Here is a 19,762-nt window from a genome sequence, read left to right on the forward strand (position 1 = left end):
TGAGTAGTCTAGAGTCTGCAAGTGATACTTTTATGTAATATTTGAAGGGGTTCTCCAAAATCGGGAACCCTGTTTCATATGTACAGGCAAGGTGCAAGGGTGAAAAAAGGACTCGCCTGTCTCCATTTTCAGCGCCGAGCTACCTTCTCTGCTTCCGGTCACAAACTGTGATGTACTGTCTACACATGTCACCACTGCTGGCCAATCGGTTGACTCAGCAGTGGCAGCAGTCAGGTGCCGTGCCTGCACACCTAACTGCTGAGTCCATTGATTAGCCCGAGTTGTAAGGTGATTTTAGGTGCACATCGCACTCTAGGCCTCTTTCACACGGGCGTTGCGGGAAAATGTGCGGGTGCGTTGCGGGAACACCCGCGATTTTTCCGCGCGAGTGCAAAACATTGTAATGCGTTTTGCACTCGCGTGAGAAAAATCGCGCATGTTTGGTACCCAAGCCCGAACTTCTGTGAAGAAGTTCGGGTTTGGGTGATCAAGTTCTGTAGATTGTATTATTTTCCCTATAACATGGTTATAAGGGAAATAATATGCATTCTGAATACAGAATGCAAAGTAAAATAGCGCTGGAGGGTTAAAAAAATAATAATAAAATGTTTAACCTCACCTTAGTCCACTTGATACGCAGCCGCATCTGCTTCTGTATTCTTCTTAGGACCTGGGTAAAGGTACCTTTTGATGACGTCACTCCGGTCATCACATGGTACGTCACATGATCTTTACCATGGCTAATCACCATGGTAAAAGATCATGTGACGTACCATGTGATGACCGGAGTGACGTCATCAAAGGTCCTGTAACTGTATTTAATGCTCACCATAGGTCCTTCAACAAAGGAGACACAAGGAGATGCCGGGCTACGCGAGCAAGTGGATTAAGGGTGAGTTAAATTATTTTTTATTTTTTTTAACCCCTCCAGCGCTATTTTACTTTGCATTCTGTATTCAGAATGCTATTATTTTCCCTTATTACCATGTTATAAGGGAAAATAATAATGATCGGGTCTCCATCCCGATCGTCTCCTAGCAACCGTGCGTGAAAATCGCACCGCATCCGCACTTGCTTGCGGATGCTTGCGATTTTCACGCAACCCCATTCACTTCTATGGGGCCTGCGTTGCGTGAAAAACGCAGAATATAGAGCATGCTGCGATTTTCACCCAACGCAGAAGTGATGTGTGAAAATCACTGCTCGTGTGCACAGCCCCATAGAAATGAATGGGTCGGTATTCAGTGCGGGTGCAATGCGTTCACCTCACGCATCGCATCCGCGCGGAATACTCGCCTGTGTGAAAGGGGCCTAAGTCCAAAGGGGAGCAGAAGCAGAGGAGAATGGAGAAGGTTTGGGTGGGCTTTTCACATGGGAGAGGTTTCTGGCAGATTTCTTCTCCCTGCTGAGAGCACACACGCTTGGCAAAAACAACTGACCATTGTTGTGTAGCCACCTTTAGAAGTCATCTAAGAGGTGCGTGTTTGATTTAGACTGCACACCCATGGGTGCACCAGCCTTTCTGCTGTGAAAGCAGAAAGCTGAAACGCCCCCCCCCCCCCCTCCCAATGCCAAATTCTCAACCTAAACCCTTTCCTCCAGCTCTACTGTTAAAGACATACTTGGAAAACATTACATACAGTGCTACAAAACAAAGAGTAATACAGTATCGCATACCTCTTACATCCAGTAATGTCTCCTCTGATGTAGACATTCTCCATCAAAATGATTTTCCTTATTTTCTCCATTCAGATTAGACAGCAATGATGATTTCTTTCAGCCATCTCTTGTCTTGGCAGAGTTTGACAAACGGACATCTTGGTTTCCTACTTTTCCATCCTCCTCCACACATTCTGAACACCCCATTCTGCCACCCGAAATACTGTGCCCACTGTGCTCCCCAACACTATTCTTCAGAAAGTCCACCTGAAAATACTAGTACCATGCAGATATTGCCCCTTCAATAATTATTGGCACACAGTGCCCTAAAAAATAACTGTCCACAGCATATAGTGTCCCTGACACTTATTGCCATAAATATAGTGTCCTCCAAAAATAAATATGCTAAGCTCATACTGTGCCAGGGTGCCCCCACTGTAACAGTCCTCCCAAAAATGCTCCGTAATAATGTGTCAGTACAAAAAATTACCCCCTTTTAGTGCCCCCAGTAGAATTAATGTCCCCATAGTGGCCCCCTCATAATGTGTGCCAGTACAAAAATGTTCCTGATTAGAGCCCTCAATGTCTTCATAGTGCTTCCCCCATTGTGGTCCAACAGCATGCTGCCAAATAAAATTATTAAACTCAAATTCTTACCTCCATTGAGTCAGCAATGCGGTGCAAGACGCAGACCGTTTCCAGTCTGTGTCCTGAGCTGTATGCAGCCCGGCTCAGGCGGTGCGATGATGATGACACCAGCCTCTAATAGGCTACATGAACTAAGACTAAAGCCTATTAGAGGGAATGGTGGGGCAGGGAGACATGGCTCCCGTGCCCCGCCACATCCTTCAACTGTATCGCTGTCCTGCGAACATCGATCAATATGCAAAGATGAGTGTTTCCACAATAGAAGCGCTCAGAGCCTTCCATCGCCCCCCACTGGCCCCAACCTGGCGCCGCCTGAGGCAATCGCCGCACCTCGCCTCATTGGCGGTGCACGCCTGTGCACACCCCATTGAGCGCATGAGTGATTGCAATCTCTGTACAGCTAGACGCATATTTTGGTGCAGTATAAGCAACAGAAAATGTGTTTTGAAACCTGACCTTTTGACAGGTTGTCCTTGTAACACTGGTCTACATTTTGGTAGTTAAAACCGCACGTATTCAAAAGTTGTAATTCATTCTTCCCTGCTGTTAATGTGTATGAGTAATGGATCATGCTTCATATAGTTCACCATCCATGGCGCTAAATTCTGTTGGCGTTTGTTGGTGGCTGAGATCACATTAAGGGTTGCAGCCCTTCAATATCATTGTATAAAATGGTTGTGAAAATGAGGAGCATGCATCAATGAATGCTGAACAGCCGCAGGATTGTGGCCTTCCTCTTCCAGTAATATTTGCATACGTCAGTTTTGGTTTCCTTGGAACTTCCCAGCTCGTGGTTTCTGGTTTAAACTCTGGAGGTACACTTTGCTTTGCACAATGGGTGTGATCGGTTTCTTTCCTTAACTTGTGGTAAGAGTCTCAATGTTACAAAGAATGTCTTTGGAAAATTGAAGATATTCAGCTTCCATATAACTATGGGTTTGTGTTTTTACGGTCTATAATTTTGTCTTTTCATTTGGCCTGGCAGATTGCATTCTGTGTGTAGTATGATAACCATATATAATCATGTGTGTTGTGAGCAAGGTCCGAATGCATGTAAAAAGTGAGAAGTGGCTCTCTATATACACTGAACAAAAATATAAACGCAACACTTTTGCAGTTTTGCTCCCATTTTGTATGAGCCGAACTCAAAGATCTGAAGCATTTTCTACATACACAAAAGACCCATTACTCTAAAATACTGTTCACAAATCTGTCTAAATCTGTGTTAGTGAGTACTTCTCCTTTGCCAAGATAATCCATCCCACCTCACAGGTGTGGCATATCAAGGTGCTGATTAGACAGCATGAATATTGCACAGGTGTGCCTTAGACTGCCCACAATAAAAGACCACTCTGAAATGTGCAGTTTGATCACACAGCACAATGCCACAGATGTCGCAACGTTTGAGGGAGCATGCAATTGGCATGCTGACTGCAGGAATGTCTACCAGAGCTGTTGCCCGTGCAATGAATGTTCTTTTTTCTACCATAAGCTGTCTCTAAAGGCGTTTCAGAGAATTTGGCAGTACATCCAACCAGCCTCACAACCACAGACCACGTGTAACCACACCAGCCCAGGACCTCCACATCCAGCATGTTCACCTCCATGATCGTCTGAGACCCGCCACCCAGACAGCTGCAGCAACAATCGGTTTGCATAACCAAAGAGTTTGCACAAACTGTCAGAAATCGTCTCGGGGAAGCTCATCTGCATGCTCGTCGTCCTCATCAGGGTCTGGACCTGACTGCAGTTCGTCGTTGTAACTGACCTGAGTGGGCAAATGCTCACTCAATGGCATCTGGCACGTTGGAGAGGCATTCTGTTCACGGATGAGTCCTGGTTTTCACTGTTCAGGGCAGATGGCAGACAGAGTGTGTGGCGTCGTGTGGGTGAGTGGTTTGCTGATGTCAATGTTGTGGATCAAGTGGCCCATGGTGGCGGTGGGGTTATGGTATGGGCAGGCCTATGTTATGGACAACGAACACAGGTGCATTTTATTGATGGCATTTTGAATGCACAGAGATACCGTGACGAGATCCTGAGACCCATTGTTGTGCCATTCATCCACGACCATCATCTCATGTTGCAACATGATAATGCACGGCCCCATATTGCAAGGATCTGTACACAATTCCTGGAAGCTGAAAACATCCCAGTTCTTGCATGACCAGCATACTCACCGGACATGTCCCCCATTGAGCATGTTTGGGATGCTCTGGATCAGCGTATAAGACAGCGTGTTCCAGTTCCTGCCAATATTCTGCAATTTCGCACAGCTATTGAAGAGGAGTGGACCAACATTCCACAGGCCACAATCAACAACCTGATCAACTCCATGTGACGGAGATGTGTTTCACTGCGTGAGGCAAATGGTGATCACACCAGATACTGACAGTAAGGCAAAACTGTGCACATTTCAGAGTGGTCTTTTATTGTGGGCAGTCTAAGGCACACCTGTGCAATATTCATGCTATCTAATCAGCACCTTGATATGCCACACCTGTGAGGTGGGATGGATTATCTCGGCAAAGGAGAAGTGCTCACTAACAAGATTTAGACAGATTTGTGAACAATATATTTGAGAGTAATGGGTCTTTTGTGTATGTAGAAAATGCTTCAGATCTTTGAGTTCAGCTCATGCAAAATGGGAGCAAAACCGAAAGTGTTGCGTTTATATATTTTTTCAGTGTATGTATCTAGAATGTGAAGCAAGAAAGCGCAAGGCGCTACAGTATGGATGCAGCTCTCTGCTTTATTTGCCTTTTCTCTAACAAAAAAAAGTCAAGTTGCGCGTGAAGTAAATTATTTATATGCAGAAAGAAATATCCTACAGGAGGTCTACATGGAATATGATGCTACTATATATTTTTTTTTTTTTAAAGTTCTTGTCTCATGAAGTCTACCCCTTTCCATATGTCCATATGAGGAAAAGTATGGCTAGCTACAGGTTCCCCATTCTGCTAACAGCTGATTGCTGAGGGATTCTAAAACTGGACCTGTTTTCATCAACTGGTCACTGGGCCATCTTTAATACGCAAAGACCTATTTTAAATGTATTAAATTATTTTTCTGAGAGTTCAGTATTGATAACTTGCCCTCACGACTCCTGGCACACCCACAGATCAGTTATTTAAAAAGGCCGCGGGGGCACGGGGAGCTGATGTCTTGTTCATTGGTCACATAGCTTATGTGCAGTAGATGGGCCTGGACTGCAGTTCCAAGAACAGCCACTATACAATGTACTGCGCAGTGCTAGGTAGGCTGTAAGGAGGCCACAGCAATCACGGACTCAACGGAGCACCGCGGCCTCTTGAAACAGCTGATTGGCAGGAGTATTGGGACTCTGACCCCCACATATCCGGTATTGATTACCTGTCCCGAAAATATGTCATCAATAATGTACTCCTAGAAAGCTCTTTTTAATGGTGCTGTCTGGGATTTTCAGAAACTTGCCTAAGAACAGGTCATGGTATAAATAAAAACCCTTACTCACCTGTTGAATCCCCCACCACTCCAGTAGTCCCCTCCGGTTCTGCAGCAGGGACATCACGTACACCGGTCACTAATCACTGGTCTCAGCAGTCCAGTGCCATACATGCCTAGCATCTCTGCTGAGGCCAGTAATTGCCTGCAGTGGTTATCTCTGTGATGTAAATCACTGTAGGACCTTTAGGCCACCTGCACACATTGTGGAATATTCACAGTTTTTCTCCACAGATTCTCGTGCAGGAAAACGGCAGCATATTACAGTACCAGCAAAGTGGATGAGATTACACAAATCTCATGCACACTTTGCTGATTTTTTTTTTTTTTATACGGATTACAAAATCAGCAGCATGTCTGTTGTGTTTGTGGTTTTAGCTATGGATTTCACCCTTTTCAATGAAAGGGTGAGATCCGAGGCAAAACCACCTCAAATCCTCACCAAAAAACGCAATTAGACATTGCAGATTTTGGTGCAGAAACGCAGCAGTTAATAGTTTTTCTTTATTATTATATATTATTTTTTTTTTTTTTTTTTTTGCAAGTTTATAAAAATTTCAGACAACCTCTTTAAAATAGTGATAAATTATGAAAAGTACTTCCTGTGGCAGACGCAACATTAAACCATTTTTGTGCTTGTTCCTATAATTTTGAGGAACTAAATTGTGTGTGGTTTCCGTGTACTGAATGAGTAGGAGTGATCCAGAATACAGGTAGCTAGTCTGGGAAGTTAGGTTTAAAAAAATAAGTTAAAAAATAAAAAATATGGAAGCGTAACTTACTTTCTAATATGTTTGGGCTGTGGATGGTGGAGATGCTGAGGCGTAATGTCTGTGCTTCTACTGCCTCTAGCTGGATGAGGAGATGTCATGCAGCTTATTGACTCGCATTTGTCTACTTTCAGTGAGGAAGAACTACCAATTTATGATGGAGCATTAGACAGGGTATGTATAGACCTCGCTCATCACATCTCATGCATTCCTTCTCTTTATGTTTTACATCTGGGTTTATTTATTGTAATACTTTATTGTTTAGCAGATTTCTTTTCATGTGAGATTTTATAATTTCCTGCAAATCAGATTTATTTTAGCGCAATACAAAGTGTCCTCCTACCTGTAGTATGCCGTATCGGCATAAATAAAGTCCCTTACCCAATACCTCCTACACTTGTAGGCAGTTTTCTCTTCTGATGGGAGGAGTAGTATATTTGCACGGTTTGAATCTCATCATTTTTGGACTCTTTCTTTTGCATTTAATGCAGTGTTTTCTCGCCAAAAGAAAGTGTGAACTGGGGTTAGGAAAGTTACACGGATTGTGAATTTACTGTGGAAGAATGAGTTATGCTGAAAAGGCCACTCGAGTGTCACTTGTCCTGCTAGCATAATATGACATGCTAATGGAACCATGCCGTGTTGTAGGAAGTCGCAGGAACAATTAGTATGTAAAGGATAATGTGCTCAGGTTTCCTGCTGTTATCTGTAGTAACCGCAGCTGTGTCCTGGCTGCCTTTTATAGTCATAACTAAGGAGAAATTCCTTTAATCCAGCATCTGGCAGCCTGGAAAAATCTGATAGTCTGACGCCAAGTTTAACGCCAAGATAGAGAGATTTATCGGGAGATACATATGTATGTCCCAGGCAGGTTTCAATTCACTTACTGTTGATCTTCCAACCACATCTGCTAGAAGTCTGTTCCGAGCATCTGCAACTGTTTCAGTAAAATATTTTCTGACCTTGCTTTTGCTCTCCTCCAAATGCACTAGTTTCAGACTGTGCCCCCTTGTTCTTGTGTTACGTTTCTTATTAGAAACACTACCTTCCTGAACATATTTTTTTTTAAAAGCTATGTACACCTTTGGGGGCATTACTTTTTTATTTATTTTTTACCATTGCGTTTTTCTTCTTTTTGAGTTAAAATCATTTTTTCAATTGGTCGTTATTAAAAATGTTCAGCCGTTACTGAGATACAAGGGCTAGAAAATCAGTTTGTATGCAAGCTGTGACTTTGTTTTCTTTGAATCCCTTCATCTGGTGGCTCATGTGTAGCTGTTCTTACTGATCTCCCAACCTTTAACTGATAAGAATAAAATGCAGTCATAAAAAATGTCTCCAAAGGGGTACATGGCCTTTTAACATATTTAAATTGTCTGATCAGGTCCCCCCTTTTATTTCCCTTGGCTGTACAAATTAAGTTCTATAACCCCTTAACAACTTCCGCCATACATGTACCTGGCCATAGCCGCCAGGTGCTTGCTGTTTTGGATGGCAGACCCATGGAGGCAATAACCATGATCGGTGATAACACCAATCAGACATTTGCCCCTCAGGTGCAGTGGTTCTGAGCACTGATAGCCTCAGAGCACTGCGCTTTGGTTGCCTGAATGCCTCCCCTGCTCCAAGATCGAGGGAGCCATTCAGTTGCCATAACAGTCTTGGGCCTTCTGAAGTTCTACAGGGCCTGTCACGGTAATGTTCCTATGCCTGTGGCAGGGCTCCATAGGCTGCAATTCTAATCACTGCAGTCTATGGGAGAAGCAATCAAATGATCACATGTTAAAGGGACACTGACAGGCCCAAAAAGCATATTTAGGTATATATATGACAGTACAGGTCTTATAAAGTGTATTAGAATCATCTAAGTATCCCCCCTGTCCACCTTATAAATACAGTAAAATGAAGTTTTATAACCTGCTTGAATCGTGTTCAATCTGCCCAAGGGGCGGTGTTTCATCTCAACTTGCGCCCAGCCAGCCGCTCCCAACTGCCGTTCTGAAGCGCCGCCCAGCTCATCAATATTCACTTCGCTGGGCGGCTACTCTGAAGCGCTGCTCTGAACTGTGCCCGGCGCATGCGCATAAAGCAGAGGCTGCATCGGCCTCCGAGAATCAGACTGTGCGCAGGCGCGATGCGATCCCGGCCAGTGAGGGTGCCGGGCGCATGCGCTGAAGATGGCCGGTGACACTAGTAGCCGCCCAGCGAAGTGAATATTGATGATCTGGTCGGCGCTTCAAACGGCAGTTGTGGCGAGGCTGGCTGGGCGCAAGTTGAGATGAAACACCGCCCCTTGGGCAGATTGAACCCGATTCAAGCAGGTTATAAAACTTCAGATTACTGTATTTAGAAGGTGGACAGGGGGGATACTTAGAGGATTCTAATACACTTTATATGTACTGTCATATATATACCTCAATATGCTTTTTGGGCCTGTCAGTGTCCCTTTAAAAAAAAGTAAAAAAAAAAAAAAAAAAAAAAGTAAGCAAAAATTAAAAAAATATATATAAAAACTTAAATCACCCCCTAATAAATATCATTTAGCATTGCCTTGTCCTAAAACATCAAAACTATTACAATATAAATGTATTTATCCCATACATTGAACACTGTAACGGAAAAGAATGATTCACTATTTTTTTGCTGCTTCACCTGCTAAAAAAAATTTGAATAAAAAGTGATGACAAAGTCATACACACCCCAAAATAGTATAAATGAAAAGTTCTGACTGCCCCGCAAAACATGCCTGGGGAACCCTTTTAAAATGAATCTCTAAAACCCTGGATACATCCCAAGTAGTTCTAGTAAAGTGTATTAACGTCCATATAGATGTATGACATTATTAGGACTGTAAATGTGTAAAATGAAGCTGCTATATGTGATCTTCACTATGAAATGGACTGCTCACAAATGTACAGAAAAGGGAGATGAGAGATGAAAATAGGACTTTTGTCCATTTACTGTATATCGAAGCCAGAGGGGGAACAGTCACATAGACGGAGGGAGGTGTCATATAGTACTATATAACAGTACCCCATTAGGTTGGTAATATCAGTGTGTCTTCTCTGTGTTTTTATAGCAAAAGTTTCTAGAAATTGAGAGGACCTCCAAATGGCTGAAAATGTTGAAGAGCTGGGATAAGTACAAAAACTCTGAAAAGGTAATGCTGACGTTACATCATGGGTTGTGTTCTCTCACTGTGATTTCTTTTTGCACACTGTAAGATACCTATTGGGGCAATAAAATAAAAAATAGATGCACATATTCATGAATAGCTGCCAGCTTATCTAGGGTGGAACATAGAAGTGTAATTTGCTGAAACCATTAGAACCTGCATATACTTATCCATTTTTATGTCGTTTTTACTTAGCTTACATGATATGTTCTTTCCTGCCTAATTTTTTTTCTCTCTCCTCTACATGTTTTATTTTTTAAATATATATATATATATATATATATATATATATATATATATAATCCAAAGCTTCACCGAAGAATTTACAAGGGCATTCCCCTTCAGCTACGAGGTCAAGTATGGTCTTTAATACTGGATGTCCCAAAATTAAAAGAAGACAAAAAAGACCTTTATACGGTAAGATTTCGTTTCATGTAATAATTCTCTCTAGGCCACATTCAGAAGTGGCAGAGAGAAAGAATCTGTGGATTTCACCCTCTGCATACTGAAATGTGCGGTGATTGGCGTGCTATGGATATGAAAATCTGTAGCATACAAGGAAATTCCTATAAACCTTTCCTGTGTTTTGTACAGTAATTTAGTTCTCTGAAAAACAATAATGAATCTGCCACGCCTGCATGTGACCTTGTGACTTATCCTCTCCTGGCACCCCCACCGGACAGTGAGCGTTGCTTTCTGATCATTACACCACGTGTTGCCCCCCTGTGGAGCGGTGGCGTAGAGGATTTACAAGTACTCTCTCCATTCAAGTGAATGGAGCAGTAATCGTCATTACACTGCACTTCCTAGAGGAAGTGAGGCTCGCATGGATCGCCACCTCCTCTTCAAATAGCTGATTGGCGGGGATGCTAGTTGTCGGACCCCCGCCAGTCAGATATTGATGACCTATTCTGAGGACAGGTCATTCTTATAAATCACTGCACAACCCCTTTAGTATATGTATGACAATATTCCTTTTATCCGTCAGCCACTAATCCTCAAATGTTGGGAACCTGGGACTTTCAACATATAGCTGTACAATACAGAATTTTCCCCAGACCTCGGACCAGAAGGCTAAAATTAAAGGGATTTTTTTTTAGATTTTTTTTTTCCCCTTAAATAATACTGTCACCTAACCCCTGCCTCCCCAGCAGCTGTATCTGTGAATAGATCTATACTTACCCGCTCTCTGCCCCCCCCCCCCATCCTGACTTCGGGACTTCTGGTCCCCTCCTGTCATCTTCTTCATGGATGGGATCACGTGCGCCGCTGCAGCCAATGACTTACCTCAGCGCTGATGTGTCCCCAGGTGGCACATTACCCACTGCTGTTTGGGGACGTGTCATTGGCTACAGCAGGGCACATGACTACTTCCATATGGTTGACAGGAGGGGACTGTATATCTGGTGCAGACAGCTTGGGTGTCACAGAGCCAGAATGAAATGTCAGAGATCTCTTCATGGGTTCAGCTTGGGAACAGGGGAATTAGAAAAGAAAAATAATCTTTTACAACCCCTTTAGGTTCCTGTACCCTTTAAGTACATTTTATTTTCTTCTCTATTAATGCTGGATTACTGGCATTGTAATGTATATGGATATTAATCAGTAGTTATCTGGATTGCGGAGGTTTCCTAATGTTGTATGTATTTTTCCCATAGGTTCTGAAACAAAAAGCGAGAATTCTTTCTCCTGATATCAGACAGATTGATCTGGATGTGAACCGAACATTTCGAGACCACATAATGTTCAGAGATCGATATGGTGTTAAGTACGTACAGCCCTATCTTCATAGCGCGCCTCCCAGGGTCCGATCCACTTTTGAAATGAGTCTGTGTTAGTATGTCTGCCTTGGAAGTAAGACTGTTCATATGCTCAGCTTGTGTCCCAGGAGATTTTCCTTGCATATGCTGAATGTATGTATAGCGCCCTAATACACCCAGTACTCATTACACAGTAATGCTGGAGCTTCTCAATACTGATTTTAGTAGAAAGTGACCCAACATTGTAATAAGGGTCTCTATCAACCGGTTCATACTGTCCTTAAATAGGGCAGCGTAAAGTTGGGACATATTCCCTTTAATAAAACAGTAGGGTTACAAGGAATAAAATACAGCTACTACTCGTTCACAAAACTATGCCCTTTGATGCCTCATAGAGCTTATGTTCTTTTATGACATGTTGCAGAGTCCTGAATAGTAACCTCTATGTACTCAATGATCAGAGAAGCTTTCAGACATACAGTGGATATAAAAAGTCTACACACCCCTGTTAAAATGTCAGGTTTCTATGATGTAAAAAAATTAGACAAAGATAATCATTTCAGAACTTTTTCCACCTTTAATGTGACCTATAAACTGTACAACTCAACTGAAAAACAAACTGAAATCTTTTAGGTGAAGGGAAGAAAAAAACAAAAACTAAAATAATGTGGTTCCATAAGTGTGCACACCCTCTTACAACTGGGGATGTAGCTGTGTTCAGAATTAAGCAATCAGATTCAAAATCATGTTAAATAGGAGTCAGCATACACCTGCCATCATTTAAAGTTCTTCTGATTAACCCCAAATAAAGTTCAGCTGCTTTAGTTGGTCTTAACTGAAATTTTCTTAGTCGCATCCCACAGCAAAAGCCATGGTCCACATAGAGCTTCCAAAGCATCAGAGGGATCTCATTGTTAAAAGGAATCAGTCAGGAGAAGGGTACAAACGAATTTCCAAGGCATTAGATATACCATAGAACACAGTGAAGACAGTCATCATCAAGTGGAGAAAATATGGCACAACATTGACATTACCAAGAGCTGGATGTCCCTCCAAAATTGATGAAAAGATGAGAAGAAAACTGGTCTGGGAGGCTACCAAGATGCCTACAGCAACATTAAAGGAGCTGCAGGAATATCTGGCAAGTACTGGCTGTGTGGTACATGAGACAACAATCTCCCGTATTCTTCATATGTCTGGGCTATGGGGTAGAGTGCCAAGACGAAAGCCTTTTCTTACGAAGAAAAACCAAGCCAGGCTACATTTTGCAAAAACACATCTGAAGTCTCCCAAAAGCATGTGGGAAAAGGTGTTATGGTCTGATGAAACCAAGGTTGAACTTTTTGGCCATAATTCCAAAAGATATGTTTGGCCCAAAAAGAAAACTGCACATCACCAAAAGAACACCATACCCACAGTGAAGCATGGTGGTGGCAGCATCATGCCAAGGGGCTGTTTTTCTCCAGCTGGAACTGGGGCCTTAGTTAACCTAGAGGGAATTATGAACCGTTTCAAATACCAGTCAATATTGGCACAAAAGCTTCAGGCTTCTGCTAGAAAGCTGAACATCAAGAGGAACTTCATCTTTCAGCATGACAACGACCCAAAGCGTACATCCAAATCAACAAAGGAATGGCTTCACCAGAAGAAGACCTCAATCTGATTGAAAATCTGTGGGGTGATCTGAAGAGGGCTGTGCACAGGAGATGCCCTCGCAATCTTTGTTTTTGCAAAGAAGAGTGGGCAAATCTTGCCAAGTCAAAATGTGCCATGCTGATACTCATACCCAAAAAGACTGAGTGCTGTAATAAAATCAAAAGGTGCTTCAACAAAGTATTAGTTTAAGGGTGTGCACACTTATGCAACCACATTATTTTATTTTTATATTTTTTCTTCCCTCCACCTAAAAGATTTCAGTTTGTTTTTTTAGTTGAGTTGTACAGTTTATAGGTCACATTAAAGGTGGAAAAAGTTCTGAAATGATTGATCTTTGTCTATTTTTTTTTACATCACAGAAACCTGACATTTTAACAGGGGTGTGTAGACTTTTTATATCCACTGTATTTATGAAGCCTGCCCCTATAACTAGGCTTGTGTTTGTAATGCTGGCTTTTACAAGCCCATAATGTGAAATTGGAGTTCCTCTTTTTTATCCGTCAAGGTGAATGCTCTTTAAATGAAGCCACTTGGATGACGTGAATGTTATTGCACTGTGTAGTACTTGTGATCATCATAGACCCACTTATCGTATTGAAGTGGTCTATGGCAGAAGTACAGCTACTGGATGTCTTCCAGGCTTGACTATTGAACAGAGCTGTCAGTACTTCTCATATTGATTTTACATGCTTTGTTTCTTTCAGCCTCCTCTTAGTTTATAAGAGCACCGCAAATGGCTTTTCACATTAAAAAACCCTCCCAATTAGATTGAATTTATGAAATGTGTTTTTAAAGCAGCCTGGATGTATTGTGTATTGATAAAAGTTTTCTGTTCTCCTCCCCAGGCAACAGGCTTTATTTCATGTGTTGGCGGCATATTCACTGTATAATACGGTAAGTGGTTTCTGGACAAACCTATTTAAAGGGGTTTTCTGACTTTTTATTTATACTGATGACCTATCCCCTGAGGGTCACTAGGGGACCCCCCCTCGATCAGCTGTTTGAGAAGGCGGAGGCACCCACATGAGTGCTAGCGGCCTTCTCGCAGCTTTCCCGAGGCCAATGACGTCAAGTTCATTGGTCACATTGCCTAGGCGCTGCTCAGTCTCATTTAAGTGAACGGGCTGAGCTGCGATACCAAGCACAGCCACTATACAATGTACAACGTTGTGCTTGGTAAGCTGTGAGGAGGCAGCACCACCGTTTACTCAAACAACTGATCTGTGGGGGCCCTCTGTGTCGGACCCCATCAATCAGTATAAAAAAAAATGTCCAAAAAACGCTTTAGTTGTATTCTAATCTCATCCATTCCTGACTGAGATCAGAATACCTATCCTATATGATGACCAGCGGTGGCCTGGACTAGAGAAACAGCAGAGTGGACTGTGCTACGTTGTTTCCATAAATCCCATGGAAGTGGTTGGAAATTTCGGAAAAAGCGCAATACAGCGAGCTATACCATTTCTTTACTCTGAGGTATAGTAACGGTGTAGCTCACCGTGCTCTATTGGAGTTACAGTACAGCCCACTGGGTTGTTTCTATAATTCCTCCTACACACAGCCATATTCTAATCTCAACCATGAGTCGCCAAGATAAAGAATACCCCTTTAAAACGATTATTTTTTTTATCAAAATGTCATCTTGTGAAGATGTAGCGATTTCTATCATCCGTCATGAATTTTCAGAAACATGGGGACCACTCGGGTTGATGTGGTTTTGACATTATAATGCAGGTATATGTAAAATCATCATTCTTCTCAGTACAGTGCATGGCATATTAGTTCTCGATGTAGTGCCCTAGACTCCCCATGATCTGTGGGCTGCTCCTACTCCGTCACTTAGAATCCCATCTCTAATAGAGGACCCAGCGCTGTAGGATGTAATGCGAATCATCATCATTTTCATCTTGATGTACCGAGCCAGAGTATTGTGTGTGCTGAAGAGCTAAATCACTATGGCCACATGTCAATGAGACCTTGTGTCCACCTCTCTGGCCGTTTCATGCATTCACATTATGAGCCAGAGTCACGGTCACTTATTATGCTCTAGCCCACCCTGTGAGGTGGCATCCGTTCCAATTAGTGCATGAAATGGAGATGGATTGTACGCTCTTTGCCAGTATTTTGTCTTGACCATAGTGTAGGGAGTGCTGCCAAGGTAGGCAATCTGATTAAGATGGTGATTGATGGCCCAAACCCCATCACGAGACTCTTGGCAAGAGGCCAAATTCAAACGACACCTATTGGGATTTTTATGTCCAGCATGTGCAGTTTTATCGAAACCTCGGCGTGTGACATTTCGCAGCACTCTGTACGGTCAGACAACATCTTACCATTTTTTTTTGTGTCTTCTTGTTCTTACTTAAGTGGAAAGGAAGGAAGTGAAACCTTTGCTCAGTGCAGAACCTGATGTTTTTATCATTGATTCTCTGGTGTTTTTTATGGAAATAATGTGCAATTTCAGAGTGATGAATCCCCCAGTTCATCTGCATTAAATTATAGCTAAAGCACAGAAAGTGCTTGCTGGAAAATGTGCTCACATATGGAGGAATCTGAACAGGTGGCAGGGTAGACGGCTCTGATAATTTTTCTAATCGCCCAACATGAAGCCTCTATATATAGCTTTCACTACCTGGGCATGGAAGGTCTTGCAGGGTCCCCTCTTCTGTGTTCATATCAGTGGTCTCGCCATCCCTTCCACAGAAACATCTGTGTGTAATGATCATGTTGGTCACAATGCGCAGAGAATTCACACCGCTCGGGGAGTGCGGCACATGCTAGATCTCTGTACCACCAGATGGTATTTAAGTGTATGCGAGAAATCTCTTGGCAAAAGTTCTGCATGGTGTCAAAACCAGTCTTGTTAACCCTCCGAACCTGGCAGTGTGATGAAAGCCTGATGAGCTCCCTGCCTGGGTTGTATTTAAAAACTCCAAGTACATGGAAATTCTCAGAAAAGGACTAGCTGTTATTAGAATCGTTACATTTCTAACCCCATTTTTCTTAAAGGATTTCTACGCTTCTTGTGTGTCAGTTGTTTCTTAAAGTCTGTTACTTATCCAAAAACAGATTTTGGTTCCTCAACAAAGAACTGGATATATCTATGTTGTATGTAGACCCACCACACAGAACCCTGTCTGTGGTTGGTACAGTGCATATTAAATATTTCTTCCATAGGTGGTGTCACCCAGCTTTTACAGTATCCAGTTTGCCTCTTTTATGTCATGGCGCAGGAGTGTGTGTCACCCGTAGAGAACATGATATGGGGATGTTGGATTTCAGCAGACCCAATCCTTTAGTTTTTAGTTGCTGCTAGAGGTATCGAACATCATCTTATTCCATTTTTCTTATTGAGAACAAAAGAAGCTGTCCTCTGAATGAAGATTTGCACAACAGTTGTCTTAAAGGGCATCTGTCAGCAGATTTGTCCCTATGACACTGGCTGACCTGTTCCATGTGCACTTGGCAGCTGAAGGCATCTGTGTCGGTCCCATGTTCATATGTGTCCGCATTGCTGAGAAAAATGAAGTGTTAATATATGTGAATGAGCCTCTAGGAGCAATGGGGGTGTTGCCCTTGCTCTCTCTGCACTTTGACATGGCCAGGTAATGTAAATGTGACCATGTCTGCCTGGTCCTGTCAATCAAAGTGCAGAGGTCGTGGCGGTTGCAGAGAGGGCTCAGTTTCTCTCTGTCACGGTAACGCCCCCATTGCTCCTAGAGGCTCATCTTCATATATTAAAACATCATTTTTCTCAACAACGTGGACACGTATGAACACTGGACCAACACAGATGTCTTCAGCTGCCAAACGCACATGTAACAGGTCAGCCAGTTTCCTAGGTACAAATCAGCTGAGAGATGCTCTTTAAGCTATATGGTCACCTAAAGCTGTGCGCTCTGAAAGGGAACGGGTGAAAACAACATACCAATGAGGATCTACAAGCCCTGTAGCAGCTCTGCCAGCGTTTAATATAGTCCTTTCTAGAGTGCACTTCTAAAGGTACATCCACACATGATGGAAATGCTGCACATTTTAATAGGCAGATCTATAGCATTGTAGAGTACCAGCAAAGTGGATGAGATCTTAAGAAAGCTCTTCCATAAGGGTACTTTCTCACTAGCGTTTTTCTTTTCCGGCACAGAGTTCCATCCTAGGGGCTCAATACCGGAAAAGAACTGATCAGTTTTATCCCCATGCATTCTGAATGGAGAGAAATCCGTTCAGGATGTCTTCAGTTCAGTCTTTTTGCCTTTTCAGGGCGGCATTTTTTCCCATTGAAATGCATGACTCGGCATCGAGTGTTCTGGCAAAATTGATCCAGCGTTGCGGTCTGCGCATGCTCAGACCTCAAAAAATGTGAAAAAAAATAGATGCTGGATCCGTTTTTCCGGATGACACCGGAGAGAGGGATCCAGCATTTCAATGCATTTGTCATACGGATCAGGATCCTGATCCGTCTGACAAATGCCATCGGTTTGCATACAGTTTTGGCATCCTCTGCCGCAAGTGTGAAAGTAGCCTAAGCAGGATAAAAAAATCTGCAGCATAAATTGACCAGCGTTATGGATTTAAAATCTGTAGCATGTCAATTTATTCTGCGGATGTTACCTTTTCCAGTGGAGCGTGTGAAATCCGCAGCTATTTCTGCATCTAAAACGTCAGGTATTACATGCAGCATTGTCACAGCTTATCTACAGCAGAGCCGCAGCTGTCTTTTCAGTGTGGACGTACCCTAAAGGTACAGATGCACACCATGTACATTATGTGGTATTACTGCAGCAGAATTTTGAGCTGGAAATTTTGCAACCTTTACAGCGCCAGCAGAGTGGATGAGCTTTCCGAAATCCCATCCACCCGCTGCAGGGTAAACTGACTTGCACTGCAGGTTTTCATTGGGAAGCATGTCCATTTCTGCTTCGGGCACTGCTGTGTTTTTGCCATTTTAGATCCGTGGGAGATCTTTCACATTCAGTTCACACTTGTGCAGTGGGGTTCTATCGTCCTCCAAGTTTCTGCTACTTTTTTGACTGCAAATAATGAGAAGCAGTGCAGTCCTGAACCTGTTGGATGTGTCCGAAAATGAAACAGTCCTAGTGGTCATGGTTCTGTTCACCTTGGCTTCATGGCTGCTGTTTGTAATAAAGCCTTGCATTACATTAATGCTGAACTAGAGGCTGTTTTTGTAAACTAAGTTTTTTTTTTCTTTCTTTTTTTACTGCACAGGAGGTTGGATACTGTCAGGGAATGAGCCAGATTACTGCATTATTACTTATGTACATGAATGAAGAAGATGCCTTTTGGGCCCTTGTCAAACTGTTCTCTGGGTCCAAACATACATTGCATGGTAAGAATTGCTCATGATTAGTTCAAAATAATGCTCATCGTTATTAATCACAATTCGTGTGATTTGTGTCTGATTATGTACTTAAAATGTACCTAAACGTTCTAAAATGAATTTTTGTAATGCACTTTCATTTTCTTAATGTTTTTTTTTTTAAATGTGAAATAGGTACATGAAATCAATTGCCTGTGACAGCTCGTACACGGCTGACACATCAGTGATGTATCGGACTACAGATTCTACTGCGGGGCCCACACAGGAGCACACATTGCTGTTCCTGCCTGTCCAAATGTGCTATGCCAGGCTTTAGTGGAGTGGGCAAGAGCAGCAGTGTGCTACGCAGAGCTCCTGTCTGCGCCCGCTCTCCTCTGCTAAAAGCCCGTATCGATGCTTTTAGCGGAACACCGTGAGAAAGTGCAGGCAGGAGCTCTGTATAGCACACCGCTGCTTGTGAATGTCTGGCATAGCACATTTAGGCCCCTTTCACACAAGCGATCTCCACGCATTGGACTCGCAGCGTGTGTCAGCGAGAGCACCCGTCCTGACCTCCCAGCACTGATGGCGTCATATAGCATCATATTGATATATGCATAGAAAATGAAAGCATATTACAGAAATACATTTTTGGATATTTAGATTAGTTTTAAAAAAAGTTGATTCCAAAGTTTAGGTAAGCTTTAAAATAGCCATCCCTTGTGTCCAGGTATGTGCAGTGCATATGTATGTGCAATACATGTATTATGTATAGATTTTAACATGCATTGTTTTTTTTTTAGGTTTTTTTGTTCCAGGTTTTCCAAAGCTATTACGATTTCAGGAGCATCATGATAAAATAATGAAGAAATTTATGCCTAAACTTAAGCAGCACTTTGTAAGTAAAGTATTCAGAATAAAGACAATGTAGGCTTGTATCCATCGCATGTTACGGAGGTTTACAACAGAATTGACATACTGTGGACTATACTCTATGTTGTGTGGCTTTTTTCTACTACCTGTAGATGGAGTTTTTAGAGGCCTATCCATAGGTATTGTACTAAAAATCGCTGTGATTTTTCAGTTTGAAAAATATCTTTGTCCCGTGTTAGCCAGGAAATTGAACATGTAAAATGAGTTTTCTTAGTGGTTGGTACCTACCTATTGTATTCAAGATTCATATATTTATACACAAGCATGTATGAGAATAGTGAGGTAGATGAGACAACTGATGTAAAGCAGGTCAATAGGAGTGCAAGAGGGAACAGTAGTAGGTGTTACAGATGAGGAGTGT

At 42.5% G+C, this 19,762-nt stretch overlaps 1 protein-coding gene across 3 annotated transcripts in view; it reads left to right on the forward strand.

The window, feature by feature from the left end:
- The window catches only part of USP6NL (USP6 N-terminal like), a 131,867-nt gene that overhangs the window by 85,344 nt on the left and 26,761 nt on the right, over nt 1-19,762 (forward strand). For all 3 annotated transcript variants that reach the window (XM_040413229.1, XM_040413233.1, XM_040413231.1), the window contains 7 exons: nt 6,695-6,734; nt 9,640-9,720; nt 10,045-10,152; nt 11,394-11,503; nt 13,997-14,045; nt 18,378-18,498; nt 19,272-19,366. In XM_040413229.1, the coding sequence (XP_040269163.1) occupies nt 6,695-6,734; nt 9,640-9,720; nt 10,045-10,152; nt 11,394-11,503; nt 13,997-14,045; nt 18,378-18,498; nt 19,272-19,366 (604 nt within the window). The remainder of the gene's footprint in view (nt 1-6,694; nt 6,735-9,639; nt 9,721-10,044; nt 10,153-11,393; nt 11,504-13,996; nt 14,046-18,377; nt 18,499-19,271; nt 19,367-19,762) is intronic.

This window comes from Bufo bufo, chromosome 1 (assembly GCF_905171765.1).
Source record: "Bufo bufo chromosome 1, aBufBuf1.1, whole genome shotgun sequence".
In the NCBI taxonomy this organism is placed as follows: Eukaryota; Metazoa; Chordata; class Amphibia; order Anura; family Bufonidae; genus Bufo; species Bufo bufo.